The sequence below is a fragment of the Pygocentrus nattereri genome, chromosome 23 (genome assembly GCF_015220715.1).
Source record: "Pygocentrus nattereri isolate fPygNat1 chromosome 23, fPygNat1.pri, whole genome shotgun sequence".
NCBI lineage: Eukaryota > Metazoa > Chordata > Actinopteri > Characiformes > Serrasalmidae > Pygocentrus > Pygocentrus nattereri.
This window is the reverse complement of record NC_051233.1, coordinates 4,352,848-4,370,832: the sequence shown is the minus strand read 5'-3', so window position 1 is coordinate 4,370,832 and position 17,985 is coordinate 4,352,848. Positions and strand designations below refer to the sequence as shown.

Genomic DNA, 17,985 nt, shown 5'->3' with positions numbered 1-17,985 from the left:
TCTGGTTTATCGATATTACTGACTGGGATGGCTTACATTGGCAGTGACACTGACCAAGATTTGCTTAACTGAGTGTACATAGTTTACATAGTTAAAATTCATACAACATGTCTTATACAGATAAAATATGGGAAACTTTTTTTAAATACATTTAATATACACTATATTTCCAAAGGTATTCAGTCACCCATCCAAATCATTGAATTAATGGTTAATTCCAGTCACTTCCATGGCCACAGGTGTATAAAGCCGAGCCCCTAGGCCTGCAGACTGCTTCTACAGACATTAGTGAAAGAATGGGTCGCTCTCAGGAGCTCAGTGAATTCCAGCGTGGTACTGTGATCGGACGCCACCTGTGCAGCAAGTCCAGTCGTGAAATTTCCTCACTACTAAATATTCCACAGTCCACTGTCAGTGGGATTATAACAAAGTGGAAGTGATTGGGAACGACAGCAACTCAGCCACGAAGTGGTCGGCCACGTAAAATGACAGAGCGGGGTCAGCAGATGCTGAGGGGCATAGTGGGCAGAGGTCACCGACTTTCTGCAGAGTCAATCACTACAGACCTTCAAACTTCATGTGGCCTTCAGCTCAAGAACAGCGTAGAGAGCTTCATGGAATGGGTTTCCATGGCCAAGCAGCTGCATCCAAGCCTTACATCACCAATCGCAATGCAAAGCGTGGAATGCAGTGGTGTAAAGCGCCGCCACTGGACTCTCGAACAGTGGAGACGTGTTCTCTGGAGTGACCAATCACGCTTTTCCGTCTGGAAATCCGATGGACGAGCCTGGGTTTGGCGGTTGCCAGGAGACGGTACTTGTCTGACTGCATTGTGCCGAGTGTAAAGTTTGGTAGAGGGGGGATCATGGTGTGGGGTTGTGTTTCAGGAGTTGGGCTCGGCCCCTTAGTTCCAGTGAAAGGAACTCTTAAAGCTTCAGCACCAAGAGATTTTGGACAATTTAATGCTCCCAACTTTGTAGGAACAGTTTGGGGACGACCCCTTCCTGTTCCAACATGACTGCACACCAGTGCACAAAGCAGGTCCATAAAGATGTGGATGAGCCAGTTTGGTGTGGAAGAACTTGACTGGCCTGCTCAGAGTCCTGGCCTCAAAACCACAGAACATCTTTGGGAAGAATTAGAGCGAAGACTGTGAGCCAGGCCTTCTCGTCCAGCATCAGTGTCTGATCTCACAAATGCGCTTCTGGAAGAACAAGACAAAAATTCCCATAAACACTCCTAACCATTGTGGAAAGCCTCCCAGAAGATTTGAAGAACATTTTTACTGAGAGACCCCTGTTCTGAGTATCAAATATGCTTTGGATTTGCTTGTTTTTGCCACTAGATGGAGACAAATGCAATGCCATTGGGTTCGCTTCCCAAGCTGGGACTAAGCTTAACCACAGACTGTTTTCCTCTCACTGGAAATTTTCCGTTCAGAATCCTGTGTAGTCCAGGACTAGGCTTAATCCCCGTCTGGGGAATCTGGCCCTCAAGGTAATCTGTGAATAGATCTCTGTATTTGTATAAGGTTGATCATTTTTGTCATTCCATTTTTTTAAGGGCAATGACCAAATTCGATTTGAGCTGACCTGTTATGCCCTCTACCCTGAAGTGAAGGTGGGTACTGGACATCTCACTCCTGTGTAGATAGACTCCATTCCCTCTTTATACATTCATTGCAGTGTATACACTCCATGTAGTCTTTACACTCTTCCACAACTGTTTGCATTTATGTTTTGTCTGTTGAGCAAATGTTTTTCCAATGTCAGATCATCGCTCCGTGGAGGATCCCTGAATTCTACAACCGTTTCCGTGGCCGAAAGGACCTCATGGAGTATGCAGAGGTATCAAAATGTCCAAACCCTAGTTGTACTGTGGGTTATTGGTGGACATTAAAGCATTTTGTATTATTTTAACAAACGAGATAAACTGAAACTGGACCAAACACAAGCAGTCCGATTAGTTTGCTACTCATTTTGATTGCAGCGTGCAAGCGACCAAAGAATCCCACAAATGTGAGAATTTTCACTGTTAAATAATTACCATAGTCACTGTATTATCTTAGTTGAGTGCTGCTTCAGTGTATTTTGGTCGTTTTTCGTCTCGGTATCTAACTAACTTTCCCGTTCCACCTTAAATAGTTCAGCAGTTCTGATGCCTGAAGCGCCAGAATGTAACAGCTGCACCATTTAAGGTGGAACGGGAAAATCTGAACAAGAATCTGGAGAATATCTGACTTCAGCTTCATATCACTGAAGAATTAGTGGGGGGTGATAATAAATAACTGCCCCCCTCTTTGAAGGCGTATGATCCCTAAATGTGACTAAAGCCCAGCAGTGAGGAGCTGAACTTTCCCCTCCTCTGCTGTCCCTGCAGATGGGCAGGGTCGCCTACAGAGCAGCGCTGGTAGCTGTTAATGAAGTGATGCTCTTTTATTTGAGGGTTCGTATACCAACGTATACCAACCCTGTAACTCAGTTCCAAGGGGTTAGGGTGACGCTCGAAAACAAGGGGTGGGGGTACAAGGAAGAAATGGGTTTGAGCCCTAGTATATTGACTTCATACACATGCAGTTTTAATGCAAAGAAACGAGCATTAAATGGATCCTGATGGTGTGGGTTTCATCTATTTCATGGATGCGCATACTAGCTAATAACTAATAGCTCCGCTTATGTATGTGCAGTATTTTGTCTTTCCCGATTGGTGTGTTTTATAAATTTAAACCATCTGAGCTGCGAGTTTATCTGAATTTCAAGTAATGGAGCAACAAGACTAAACGCTTTACTAAAAACGTTTAAGCTTAATCTCTGTTGGCGTAACTCGCCCCGGGGGTCAAACTTATTCTGTGCACAAGGGGGTTCCTGGACCTTCTGTATAGATTTCAGTGAGGGTCTTGGGTGCACTTTGCTTATCTTTTTCTATGTCTTCTTTTATAAAGGTCCTTATTTAACAGATGCTTTTAGTTGCCTGCCTCTAAGAACCCAAATATGGCTTCATACCCTTCAATTTCTAAAAGTTCTACCTATTTCCAACCCCCTCATCAGCGTCACAGTAGTTACGGAATCATTTATAGTGGTAACTGCGTAAGCCTCAAGATTAATAACTCGATAAAATGGTTAGATTTAAAAAGGTTAACATAAAAAGGGCTTTAATTGTGGATTAAATGATGTGAGTGGTGTGTTTATTCTGTGTCCTGCTTTCAGAAACATGGCATTCCTGTTCCCGTCACCCCAAAGGCCCCCTGGAGCATGGACGCCAATCTCATGCATATCAGGTGAGATATCACACCCCAGAAACTGAAGGCTTGCACGAGAAACCCAACTGTAAGGGACTTCTCCAGCTGTTTTCAACCTAATCTCTATCTACTGCATCTGTGTTGGACTGTTAACATCAAGTGGTGATGCGTTTAATGATTCATTACAGACATGTTCAGTTCTTCAAGGGTTCTTTAGTAAAGAAGTTCTACATAGAACTATAAACACTCAAAGAACCATTTGCGTAATTAAATGGGTCTCTGCATGGTGAAATTGTTCTTCAGATTGATGGAGAACGTGCTGTAGGTTCTATGTAGGGCCACAAAGGGTTCTGCTGTTGTTACAATATCAAGCTCGAAGAACCATTTCACCATTTAATCACGCAAATGGTTCTTTGAGTGTTCATAGTTCCACGTAGAACCATTACTAAAGGCCCACCATTGCAGTAGCTCATTTGCATTAATGTCCCTGTAGTTACTGAAAAATAAGCTATTAGCATAATATGAGTGAAATACTAGTATACAATTATTATTATTGCATATATGTAATAATCCTGGGATTTTAAGAGGTTTTAAAATGTGTCCTCTAGAGGATGTGTAAACGTATTTTCATGTGGACAATCAAAAAAATGTAGTTTTACAGGGTGCCCATACTTTTGCCTCCAATTGTACATGTAGAAACGAACAGAAAGCATAATAGAAGCCATAGGGCAGTTGATAAACTCCAGCGTTTCTCAATTCAATCTGATGCTTGTTTCGGCATCTGCCCATTGCCTTCTATGATAAGTGTTTTAAATCAATGAGCCTTCTGTTATTTTACTAAGTGCAGGAAAATGTCTGTGGTAATCGACCGAACGCTACAGATAAAGATTATAGTGGAACATTCCTTTAAGTTTCATAAGCTACTGGTGTTATTTTGAGATTGCTGAATCAATGAATCGCAATGGCTCTGCCGCAGAGTTTGACTCAGTCTTTTGTAACACTTGATGTCTTTTTTTGTCCCCCTCAGCTATGAGTCTGGAATACTGGAGAATCCTAAGGTAAAAAAAAGCTCCTGCTCTCTAAGTTCTTGTAAAACAAGTTTGAAAGGGATCCACTATAACCGTGGTGTGGTGTTGATGTGTTTGTTACTGTAGTGGTCTGGTGGACACAACGATATGTCAAAAAATGGAAGATGTTTAAAATATCACAAGTGTTCAGGGTTCTACTTTAGCAGCTGTAGCCAGTCAGCAGCCTGTCAATGGTGTCCACACACACACACACACACAAACACACACACACACACATGCAAGGCCATGTGGGAGGAGAACAGAGTGAAGGATACAGCACCTCCACACTTTTACCCCCCCGCGGGTTCAGCCCAACACCACATGTGTAGTATAAATGTGGGGGGTGAACAGAGTGAAGCTCTGAAAATGGGTTATTTTATATGTTATACACAGAAAATGAGCAACGCCCAAGAATCTGAGCTTGAAATAATAATACATTTTTTGGTAAACATTGAAAATGGGTCACACAAAGCAACACCAGACAAGGATTAAGCTTTAATTGTCCTAGGACCATTGGACTGAGCCATGCGGGCTGGTTGCATGCAATGGATTCAACACACAGAAAAAATATAAGCTCAGTTGAAACTTATTGCCTGCATCACGTTCTGGAAGAGTTGAAACAGGGACATGTTACCACTTTGTTACCTCTCTGTTCCTTTTAACAACACTTGATGATCATTTGGGCACTGAAGACACTAATTGATCCAGTTTATTGGCACCGCTTGCCAGGCTTCTGTTATGCGTGTCTTCAGCTGTGTGACTGAACAGGGCTTTCATTGTCGTATTTTGTCCTTCATAATGTTCACAGTGGAAGAGGGTCTTGGACTGCAGGCAGGCCAGCAATCGTGCACTCTGTGCTTAATGTGGCTTGTCCTTTTTTTTTTTTGTTCATGCTTTATGCTGGTAATAATCTAGATGGTCCTTCTCTTCTTTGGTGAGAAAAACATGACGTCTGTTATTTCCATAAACAATGTGAAATATTGGCTCACCAGACCACAAGCCACGTTTCCACTGTGCATCAGTTTCATTCATTCTGTTCATATCAGCTCAAGCCCAGAGAAGTTAGAAGTGTCTCTGGTCATTTTCAGTGGTGGACAGTAACTGAGCAACTGAGTAAATGTAATTAGTTTCTGTACTTTAGTATTTTTGGTGTATCTGTACTGAAGTTTCTCCATTTCTGGGCAACTTTTTCCTTTCACTCCACTACATTTCAGAGTCTAATATCCGACTTTTTCCTCATACATTTTGAGGAATCTGTCATTCCTTTTGGTTTCTGTGTGTATAAAAACGTAACACGTCAAAACGAAAGAAGCGCAAAGCCAGAGCACCAATCATCAATACTTATGATCATTTTAATAGACGTCAGCGTCACTAATTAATGACGTTCTATTAAAAGCCTGGTTTACCAAGAGAGACGCTGGAGGACTTTCACCTGAAATGAGTTCATGAAGCCAGTCTGGTTATAAAAATGATAACAGGACCAGATCAGAGCCAGAATTACTCTTTTAGTACTTTTACTTTATACTTAAGTACATTTGAAGGTAAATACTTTAGTACTTTTACTCAAGTGGAGGTCTAAAGGGAGGAACTTCTACTTTTACTGGAGGAATATTTTACCTACTTTAACTCGAGTACATGGTTTGTGTACTTCGTCCACCACTGGTCATTGTTCATAAATGGCTTTAGTAGTCTGTAGTCTGTCGTCGCGAAACGTTGTTCTTCAACTCTTTAATTATTCGCTGTTGCATTTTTGGCGAAGTGCTGAGTCCTGACCCATCCTCACTCATACAGGACTAGGATTTCTTAAATTTCTTCTTTGCAACTTTGTTCGGAATGTGTCGTAGACATACATTTCAGGATTGAGGGCATATTTTAAAAAAAAAGTCAATCAGGTAGACCTGTAAATGTCTGGACTCTGTTTAAATGCAGCTCAAAGTGGTTTTCAATCACAATATGTTACGATACCGTCCTAGTTGATTTTTTCTTTTCTGGAATGAAGGTTTGAATTTTCAAGTTAGAGACCTTTTGCTATGACTGACTATTTTGTCTGGCATTGATCTGCAGCTTTTACCCAAACTTTAGTCTATAATCAGACAGTCGCGTCCAAGTGAACCCAGGTGACCGCCTGGCCACCCCTTACAATGCGTTGTATCTCTTCAGTTTCATTTGGTCTTTGTTTTTACCCTCACGGTGGGTCGCGCCGGCCTGCGGAGGAGCCTGGGACAGACAGACAGTGACCTGTCCTTCCAGCGGCCTGGGATAATTTCTGATTTCATGGGAATGCTCGGCCCAGCTGGGCCTCCGGGCTGCCCGGCACTTTGGGGGCGGCCATTGTCTGCCTCGGGCTTCGACGTGGGAGGGGACCCATTTCAGGGTGACACCGTGACACCGAGATGTCACCGTTAACAGTAAAGTACAAAGAGCTCCGTCACACAGAGACTTGTCGGAGAGTGAGAGGGAGAGAGAGTGAGAGTGAGAGGGAGAGAGAGAGAAAGAGAGGGAGAGAGAGAGAGAGAGAGAGGGAGAGGGAGAGAGAGAGGGAGGGAGGGAAAGAGTGAGAGAGAGGGAGGGAAAGAGCGAGAGAGAGTGAGAGAGGGAAAGAGCGAGAGAGAGAGGGGGAAAGAGTGAGAGAGAGAGAGAGAGAGGGAAAGAGCGAGCGAGAGAGAGAGAGGGAAAGAGCGAGAGAGAGAGAGAGGGAAAGAGCGAGAGAGAGAGGGAAAGAGAGAGAGGGGGAAAGAGCGAGCGAGAGAGAGAGAGGGAAAGAGCGAGAGAGAGATGTAAAGAGTGAGAGCGAGAGCGAGAGAGAGAGAAAGAGAGGGAGAGAGAGAGAGAGAGAGGGAGAGGGAGAGAGAGAGGGAGGGAGGGAAAGAGTGAGAGAGAGGGAGGGAAAGAGCGAGAGAGAGAGAGAGAGGGAAAGAGCGAGAGAGAGAGAGAGAGAGAGAGAGAGAGAGAGAGAGGGAAAGAGCGAGAGAGAGAGTGGGAAAGAGCGAGAGAGAGAGGGGGAAAGAGCGAGAGAGAGAGAGAGAGAGAGGGAAAGAGCGAGAGAGAGAGGGGGAAGAGCGAGCGAGAGAGAGAGAGGGAAAGAGCGAGAGAGAGAGAGAGAGAGAGAGAGGGAAAGAGCGAGAGAGAGAGAGGGAGAGAGAGAAAGAGACACAGAGAGAGAGAGACACAGAGAGAGAGACACAGAGAGAGAGAGAGAGAGAGACAGACAGACAGACAGACAGACAGAGAGAGAGGGAAAGAGCGAGAGAGAGAGAGAGAGAGAGAGAGAGAGAGAGGGAAAGAGCGAGAGAGAGAGAGGGAAAGAGCGAGAGAGAGAGAGGGGGAAAGAGCGAGAGAGCGAGAGAGAGAGGGGGAAAGAGCGAGCGAGCGAGAGAGAGAGAGAGGGAAAGTGCGAGAGAGAGAGGGGGAAAGAGCGAGAGAGAGAGAGGGAAAGAGCGAGAGAGAGAGGGGGAAAGAGCGAGCGAGCGAGAGAGAGAGAGAGGGAAAGAGCGAGAGAGAGAGAGGGAAAGAGCGAGAGAGAGAGGGGGAAAGAGCGAGAGAGAGAGAGAGAGAGGGAAAGAGCGAGAGAGAGAGGGGGAAGAGCGAGCGAGAGAGAGAGAGGGAAAGAGCGAGAGAGAGAGAGGGGGAAAGAGCGAGAGAGCGAGAGAGAGGGGGAAAGAGAGAGAGAGAGGGAAAGAGCGAGAGAGAGAGAGGGGGAAAGAGCGAGAGAGAGAGAGAGAGGGAAAGAGTGAGAGAGAGAGAGGGGGAAAGAGCGAGAGAGAGAGAGAGAGGGAAAGAGCGAGAGAGAGAGGGGGAAAGAGCGAGAGAGAGAGAGAGAGGGAAAGAGCGAGAGAGAGAGGGGGAAAGAGCGAGAGAGAGAGAGGGAAAGAGCGAGAGAGAGAGAGGGAAAGAGCGAGTTGGAGGGGGGGAAAGAGCTATAGAGAGAGAGGGAAAGAGCGAGTTGGAGGGGGGGAAAGAGCTATAGAGAGAGAGGGAAAGAGCGAGAGGGGGGGGGGGGGGGGGGGGGGGGGGGAGCGAGAGAGTAAGAGTAAGAGAGGGAGTTTGTGGTCTGTCTGTGAGAAGGACCGAGGCGGGCTGTGTGCAGGAATGGACGCGGTCAGATTAAGGCCTGACCGATATGAAAACTGTCAGTGATACCGATTTTAGGGATTTTAACAAACACTATCAAGCGATAGGTGCTAAGAGTTTGGAATCATTTGTCAGTAATTATTGTACATACAGTGTATACAGTGTACATAGAAATGCTATTTAAATTGAGGGTCTGGTCACATTTTATAGTATAACAAAGTTCTAAGATAGCAAAAAGGGTCAAAATTAACCCTCTATTGCACGATGTTGCCTCGGCAACAAACTCATTTTCCTCACTTCACAATATCATTATGCACACTTTAAGAGTTTGAGTAAGTCAATAAAAAGCATGTGCCTGGTCATCCTCTCACATTTAAACCTCTTTTCTAACGTTCAGTGTCGTTTTTTTGTCCTGAGAATTTGTAGAAATATGTTTGTTGCCTAGAAGCAACATCATCTGGCAGTGGAAAGGATTTAGCCAGGCCTCACCACTTCAGGGAACACGACTCTATATCATTTCTTCTTATTGTTGCACAATGTTGCCTGAAGGCAACACACTCAAAGTACCCCTGCGCATATTATTTCTTTTAAATATTTGCTTTAATATTTAAATAATCAGGTCTGAAAACATAAATCAAGGATCATTTGATGCATGAAAAGTGATTTAATTTATTTTTTAAATTGCTCTCCTAATGGGTGCAGTAGAGTTTTAATGAGGGCCATTATCCTACATTTCCTATAGGTCCATTAAAAAGGGCGTATGTTTGTAATTTGCCGAAAACTGTCATTTGTTTTTCACAACTGTTCTCCGACCTCTCTTCATCCCTTAGATCTAAACAAGCTGTTGTTGTTAACACACCATTAAGACGCCGTGATCTCTGTTATGATTGGCCGCCTTGTATTTTTGCCTCATTCAAAGGGCATTTCAGGCGTAAACACTCCTTATAGCTTCAGTGTGAACAGGTGGACAGCATGTGGACAGTATGGAGTGGTATGTTTACATCAAACTCTACATCAAAAATAGGATTATCAATTCATTGTAATTTCTTGTCACAGAACATTTGGTCGCTGCTTATTAAATAAGTCATTATTAGTCCAATCTTAGTGCTATACAGCCTTCTCACTTATTATGGAATTATCTACAGCTCTGCTCGTTATAAACATTTTACATTTTTTACAGTTTACTACAAATTGTTTGAAACTTATTGAACATTAGCATCATATTCGAATCATTCTCTATGTCTATCTCCAATAAAATTGGCATAATATTAGTGAAAATAGTGATGTAGTGTACAGTCACCATCGCTGCCATAATAACAAGTTGTTATCGGAAGAAAACCTCGTATCTCCATTTTTGTCGTTTTTCAGTTTTTGACATAATTTGAAAATGCCTGTTGTTCTTTATGATTCACGTAAATTTTATGATGAATGGACCAGAGGAAACGGCCCAAAATGACTTGGAAAGACGTCTGGTTCCATTGACTTACATTAAAAGTAAAGCAAGTTTTTTCCTTCTCCTGTAAAGTTAACATTTTGGAGATGCAAGGTTTTCTTCTGACAACAGCGATATAATAATTTGTATATCATGGGTTTTAATGTTGCATGCTATTGAGCCATGCAGTATATTTTGGATTTATTTCACTAAACTTTTGAACAGTATTGCAATTCAAATTATGCAAACTGAATTATCTAGTGATCCGATCATCAGAATGAAACTGTGATCAACACAATGCATTAATTGGAGCAATTGGATGAAACATTCGCTTAATTCTAATAATTAATTGTCAATTCTGCTATTGTTTGTTTGAGTTTTGTTACTTATGACCTTATATAGCCTGCATAGGAAGCATTTCCTGACTCTCCCTTCATGTGTCCATAAATGTGTCCTGCAGTCAGATTAGAAGTTATTAACAGCACCTCTGACCGAGTTAAAGACCCTTTGCCCATCCTTTATCCCTTGGCCTGACCGAGAGTGACCTGAAGGACCTATATGAAAGGGAGACGTTGTTGTTTGGTAAATACAAAGAGACGTTTGGTGTGATGTGGAGCCCTGAAGTGTTACTGAAATTAAACGCAACGTGTCTCTGAGCTGGTTGTGAGCTTATTGGTGCCTAGCGGACAGGCCTGTGCCCAGAGGGTAGGGATGCATGGCTATGTGTGGTCTAAACTTCAAAAAAAGATCCTTGTCATGTCCTGGATTCCTGGACAGATTTATAGATGGATAGATGTACTTTATTGTTCCCGGAGGGGACATATAGCCACGAACGGCAATACAAGGGGTCCAAGCATCTAGTCATTACTACGCATGACTTTACTCCACACTGGTTTGGGGGTAAAAGAGTTTATAACTATAATACTTCATGGTATTGTTTACTGTCAAATAATAGCATGAAAAAAAAACTCCACAAAGGTATGCAACTGTTAGTTTTGGTTGTGTCTTTATTTTTGGCCTAGGTTTTTAAAGCCCACTGTATCGGACTCATCGAAACTGCTGCCCAGTACTGAAGCTAAAAATGCCAAATTCAATATATTTAAGTGAGTAAATGAATATCAATCACCTTTTTAGCACGTTTCCCTTTTTACCGAAGACTTACTGCATAACCTTTTTGGGATAATTATAATTCTATCATTTAATGAATTAATGTAATTTTGAAGAACACATGTAACTCATTCTTCAGGAGTTTTTAAAAGTTTATCAGTTTACTTACATTTACATAGTTTGCAAGACTGATTTTATATTCAAAATATAAGAACCAATAAATTGCACAGTTAAACAGCTTGACCAAACATGCTGACATGGCTTAAGGGGAACAGGAGCTTGTAGCCACTAATTAGCATGATGTCATTTACAGTGCCAATTAGAGCTAATTGGTAGCAGCATTAGCTTTTATTGACAGAAGCAAGCAAGCAAGCAAAATTTATTTATATAGCGCTTTTTACAACAGATGTTGTCACAAAGCAGCTTTACAGAACAATCAGTATTACAGAGAGAAGAGAAAAGAAGAAAGAAAATCCGGGTCCGAGCCCCCATGAGCGTCGCCAGCGGCGACGGTGGCAAGGAAAAACTCCCTAAAAGAGGAAGAAACCTTGAGAGGAACCAAGACTCAGAAGGGGAACCCATCCTCCTATGGTCGACACCGGACAGCAAACATTATTAGTATGAAGTTTTATAGTAAAGTGGGAAAAGAAAGAGAAAGATCTGAGGGTGAGGACTGCACAGCGCTGTACAGCAAGAAGCTCAGTGGTGGTCAAACCGGTCCAGAAGGCTGGTGAGCAGCGGCACCAATCAAGGCAGTAGAGGCAACAGCATCAGACGCACAGGATGGGCAGCTGATCAGCTCGGCAGAGAAAGGAGAAGAAAAAACAGAGTTAGTACTGTAAAGAGTGGCTGACCACAGATTACAGTAAAACAGAGCAGTGGAGACTCCAGCAGGTCTAGACCTGACAGGGAAGACTAGTCACCAAATGCTTGACTGTACAAATAAGTTTTTAGCCTAGACTTAAAGATTGGGGCTGTGTCTGAGTCCCGAACATTAACAGGAAGGTTATTCCAGAGCTGGGGGGCTTTGTATGAGAAAGCTCTCCCCCCTGATGTAGCTTTATTAATTCTAGGTACCAGTAGTAAGCCAGGACCTTGTGATCTAAGTAGGCGTGATGGTTCATAGTAGGAGAGGAGCTCACTCAGGTACTGAGGGGCGAGTCCGTTTAGAGCTTTATAAGTCAGTAATAGAATTTTATAATCAATGCGAAATTTAACTGGTAACCAGTGCAGGGCTGATAAAACTGGACTAATATGGTCAAACTTCCTAGTTCTTGTGAGGACTCTGGCTGCAGCGTTCTGGACCAGCTGAAGCTTGTTAAGGCTTTTGCTGGGACATCCAGACAGCAGGGCATTACAGTAATCTAGCCTTGAAGTGATAAATGCATGAACTAGCTTTTCTGCATCCTGTAGAGATAATGAATTTCTTAATTTAGCGATATTGCGGAGATGCAGGAAGGCTGTTCTAGTGATATTAGATATATGTGTGTCGAAGGAGAGATCAGCGTCTATCATGACACCAAGATTTTTAACAGATAGGCTTGATGAAACTGAGAGATTGTTAAGTTTTAGTGTTGAGTTAGACAGTCTGTGTCTGGCTAATTTTGGACCAAGAAGCAGGACCTCTGTTTTATCTGAGTTAAGTAACAGAAAATTATTTGACATCCAATCTTTTATGTCTTTTATTCAGTCCTCAATCTTGCCAAGTTTAATTTTATCATCCGGTTTACTTGATATATATAACTGGGTGTCATCGGCATAACAGTGGAAATTTATGCCGTGTTTACTGATAATGGTGCCTAGTGGTAGCATATATATTGTAAATAATATAGGTCCTAAAACAGAGCCTTGTGGAACACCATAAATTACTTTTGCACGAACAGATGATTCACCCTTTACATACTGAACTGTTCCTTTAACCAAAGCCCACCTGATAGTAATGCTACTTTGAACCTGTGCTGTGAACACAAACCGAGCTTCCTAAACATTTCTGCTCACTAAAATGCAAAACCGCACTCTCGTTGGACTCTCGCACCACCGCCACCCCCCACCCCACCCCTCCCCTTCTCAATTTACCAGCAACTCGCTCCAGGATAGAGAGCAATAGTCAAAAGACAGGGCGATTTAAACGTCACTTCCAATCCAGTGCCCAGATTTCTCCGCTTTACCTCTCATTCGCATCCCTCCATCTATTCCTCCCCGCCCAAACCTCCCTTTTTTTCCCCCTCTTCTCCTTTGCTCTCTACCTCTCTCCCTCACTTTCAGCTCCGGGGGCTTTGATTGAAAGGCAATGAGGCAGCTAACGTGTGGAAAGCGAGAAATTTACTTGCTCTAAGTTCATGTGGCGGCCCTCTTTTCGGGGGTGCGCATTCAGGCGCCTCGGAGGACAACAATATGGGCCGGGCCGGATAAAGAGCCGCCGAGTGAGCCGCCTTAGCGCAGACATGATGGCGCAGTTCACGGACCATTTGCCACCAATGCTCCCCCTCTCTTCCTCTCTCTCTCTCTCTCTCTCTCTCTCTTCTACCTGCCTCGGCCTCTCTTTCAGGGTCTGTGGTCCACCTGCAGGGGGTTGGAATTGAAATGCATTGATCTGGTCACATTCTATCCATCCCTCCTTTTCTCCCTCTCCTTTTTTCCACCTCTATAGACACCCTCTATATTGTGTGCTGAGCTTTGTCCATGTTAAACTTCGTCCCAGGACTATATGCTGGGCATTGGTTACTCTCCATAGGTAGTAAAACGCTTTGGTGGGGGGTGTTGGTTTTTCTGAACTCTTTCATTTATTCCAGGAGGCGAAAGAATTCGGGCAAAAAAATGGACGATAGTATCCCATTCAAGCCAAAACGTGCGGCTAGTACTGTGTTTAGCCATACAATAGTACTTTTGTTCACTTTTATAGATATCCGCATGTCATACAGTGTGATAAACCACAAAAGTGAGTCTAATTAGAGTATATTTCCATTTATTTCCATCCAGAAAAGCTATTAAGTACAAGTTATTCACTTTTCAGGAGATATTCCTAAATATCAGATATAAGATAATCTACCTGCATACGGAAGAAAGTCAAAGAAAAATGAATGGAAAAAAACAGGACTTTCCAAAAAACTGGACTGTAATAAATGATTACAAGCTACAGAGAAAACGGGGCTCCTAACAACCACCTGGAAAACCTGGTCGACACCAAAACCGCCCCCATCAGATAAACAGCACTTAAAGCTTTGATCTCTGAGAGAGAGGAGAACATCAAGCTGCTTTAGATCCTGAAACATCCACAGGTGTTTCTGTCCATCCTTCCACTGGGAGAAGACCACTCAGCGCTGTGGGTCTGAAAGGACGTGTAGCGGATCAAGAAGAACCTCACTGAGAAAAGGAGACGGACACATCAAACAAAGAAGCTGAACGATGGACTGACCACCCCAGAGTCCAGACCTCAGCACCACTGAATGGGTTTGATTACTTCAGAAAATCATCCACCAGCTTCTCAGACTGAACGTCAGAGTTGTGGAAAAATATGCAGATTTCTTTAACTGTAAGCAAGTCTTCTATAAAGATCTGTTGTCGGAACAAAACCTCATATCTCCAATATAGTAACTTTACAAGAGAAGGGAAAAACATATTTTACTTTTAATGTAAGTCAATGGAACCGGAATTTTTTCCAAGTCGTTCTGGGATGTTTTTTTTTAGTCCATTCATCATGAAATTTACACACAATGTAAGGGGCAACAGGTTTTTTCAAGTTATATGAAAAACTGGAAATCGAATGCTCAGAGTTGAATAAGCTCATTGAAGTGGCTGAGCTGAAATAGTGTCAGTATTTTAGTATGATCATTTTATTCATGCCAGGTTCTGTCAGAAGTGTGTAAAACTTCTCGGAACCGCGGGGAACTTATTCCATCTAGTCGAAACAATTCACAGTGCCTGATTTTTACCCTGGAAAATAGTACATCGGATGGCTTTTAGGAAGGCCATTTTCCCTGCACTCGTTTGTCTTATCTTGTGACAGAGGGTGCTGAAGCAGAAAATAAAAGTGCAGTCAGAAATGGCGTTTAGTTAAAAGGAAGGTAAAGAGCGGCCGGCACTCGTTTGCGTGTGTCGCTGGCTCGGTGGGAGATTAGTTATCGAGTGATGATGTTTGTCTGGTAAAGGTTTCCATTTAAATGCACCCAGTGGTTATTTTGCATAGTTCCCCTGCAATTTGCTTCAGCTCAGGACGCATCGACTGCCATCTCGCAGTAATGTCGGGTAATTGGCGGGGGTGCCACCGCCTGACACAACGTTTTTCTGACACCCCTCATGCAAATGCAACACGAGGGGAGAGATGCCTGCCTCAGCTGAGCGGAAAGGCGAGTCAAGATGTTTAACAGTTGTTGAGCAAAATGGTGCAGAATACAATAAAACAGTTCAGCACCGGAAAATGATTAATAAGACAACGAATGCAGATTTAAGATAGTAAGACAATTGGGATTAGTAAACAATTTTAATAAAAATATGAATGACCGTTTAAAAACTTTTCCCTGTGTGCTTCACATTATACACATTATAGACCTTCAAATATCTCCCCACTGCATGCAAGATCAGATGCAGTTCAGTCACAGCAGGACTGCATGATGTAGACAAATGACCGTAGATGTAAATAATAAAACACCTGTCTACTCGTTTTATGGTTTTCTTCCATTATGCATAGTTTTTACTAGGGATGCATAGATACCTTTACAGGTATCGGCCCAATATCGTGCTCGTTTTCTCCTTCTCAACCTCATAAAAGACATTAACGACATCGGATACCAGCTGATACCATGTGATGGAAGCTGAGCGTACACTGCTGCGCTAATGAATGAATGACTCAAGCTGGCAGGTGCTCTCATAGAGAAGTCTTTACTGACCCCAGGAAGGTTGGACACAAAGTCATTAGCCACTTTAAACACTCTGCCTTGGCATATTCCTACCAGGAATACATTGTCCTGGTTTAGACCATCTTTAAACACACACCAACACAATCACAACCGCTTCCCTTATACAGGTGGAGACATGTAGGCCAGCAAAACGGAGGCGAAAAAGTTGACATTAGCTACCAGGGTCTGAAAAGGCGGCTCTGCTGTTTGACTCAATGTAAATGTTTAATAAGCGGCTGCAGCTTAGTTTCTCAGCACCTTTACTTAGTACTCAACACACAGCGTGTTGTTCTGAATTAAACAGCCTTATCGATCATTGTGAATTGTTAGAGGACTTTCAACTGCCAAAAAGACTTCAACAAGATGAAACGTGAGCTTTTTGATGATGATATTCCTTTACGTGACGTTATTCCTGCTGTCACTACTTTAGTGTGAGTAGGGAATTCATCATGGTATTGGATGCTGTATTGATGAATACCAAAAAACATGCACTCATTCTCATATTTGGCCTGAAAAAACTGGTATTGATGCACTCTAGTTTGACAGAGAGTGAGTGTTGTTGGCCTTTTCTGTTGAGAGATTTTTGAAATGACTTTTTTGCCGTTTTCTTCAGTTTGATTTGAGTTGGGTGGGATTAAATTAGGCGTAAGTGACATCTGCTACAGTATACTCACGTTCCTCTCCCTCAACTAAAGTGACGGATCTCCCAGACAAAACGCCCAGCAAGCAGGTTATTTAAGCTTTTCTAAATTTGTTATCAGTGTTTGTTATGAAGGTTTATTACAGCGTTGTTTGTAGCACAGCTGCTTCTTACTTGCGTTAGCCACCTATTGCAGGATTCTACTGTAAGAGAGGAGCTTTATTTACGAGTGCATGATGCGTTCATCTGCGTTTGAATAAAATCAGATCTGTCTGAGGACTATCTGGACGTGGTCCTGATATTCTGATGACCATGCATGATTGACAGCCCTCAGTAAAAAGGGCTTGCATGTACAGGTCATGTAATGTCCACTGTGTCCACTTGCTGAAGATATTATCCACATGGCGACGTCTCAAAGGTTCTTGTTCTCTTTACTGTTGGATGTACCTGCAGCGAGGGCAGCTGTGGTTGAATGAGTGAACAAATGGATGGACGGGCAGAAGAGCTGGCTTGAAAGGTCAGTTATGCTTGCCAGGTTGGCTTTCGCTTGGTTGTTAGCTTTAGCTCCATAAGCTTTTCTCACTCAAACGCAGAGAGGTGAGGATACTGCTTGCGTATGCGTGACCCAAGGTTAGAAGGCCTAGTTTATATCGACAGAGGAGAATGTTGGCAAAATACATCTGCGTTTAATGGACATTGGAAAGCTTTTGTCTGCCCACAAGAGCAGGTTTAACCTAGAAGAGATGGACTTTCCCTGGGGCTTTAAAGATTGGCCTGCATTATTGTGACCACAATAATTGACTAGATCATGGCTGTTTGTTGCTGTAAACGGTATAAGCAGTTGCTTAGGGCCTCTGAGCCTCATGAATATGTAGTTGTATGTAGTGTAGACAGAGGACTTGTAGAGAGGAGAATCACTACACTGTGATTGTCTTCCGAGTTTCTCGAACACTAGAGGGCGCCCCAGAGCCAGTCCAAAATTAATGGGTAAAGAAGGAGCATTTGAGCAAAATCACAGTTTATAAATGCTTAAATATTTTTAATGTTTAAAGAATACAATCATTTCCTGAAAATAGAACAGCATAAAACATTTTAATACTGCTCTTATATTTTTAAGAGCTTTTAAACTCGAGTTATTGGAGTTTAAAACGGCGCCTCATGTACGTTCAGGACGTCTGTGAGCGGGAAAGCCAATGAGCTGCTCTGCTCGCCAACCAATCAGCACTCAGTAGCAGTAAAGCCCGCCTTCTACTGCACAAAACCCGTTTAGTGTAGAATAAAGGAAACGTCCAGGTGAGATTTCTGGGCTTTTTTACTGAAATCCATCTTTCTACTTCCTAAAATGAAAAGAAAGTTCTGTTTAAGTGATTAGAAACTATTTTAACTCCTCGTTTTTAGCCGTTGGGCTCCATTCACTCCCATTCGTTGAGGTCTCACTCGCAGGCGCCCTCTGCTGTTCAGTATGTGTTTTTGATATAATGGGGGAAATAGGAAGAGGCCAGGCTCCTCGTAAAATATCATATTTAAAACAAAAC

General features: G+C 42.9%; 1 protein-coding gene across 1 annotated transcript in view; it reads left to right on the top strand.

The window, feature by feature from the left end:
* Positions 1–17,985, top strand: part of ass1 (argininosuccinate synthase 1) — a 55,888-nt gene that overhangs the window by 12,145 nt on the left and 25,758 nt on the right. The window contains exons 5-8 of the mRNA XM_017724314.2: positions 1,564–1,620; positions 1,773–1,847; positions 3,207–3,277; positions 4,266–4,296. Of these exons, the coding sequence (XP_017579803.1) occupies positions 1,564–1,620; positions 1,773–1,847; positions 3,207–3,277; positions 4,266–4,296 (234 nt within the window). The remainder of the gene's footprint in view (positions 1–1,563; positions 1,621–1,772; positions 1,848–3,206; positions 3,278–4,265; positions 4,297–17,985) is intronic.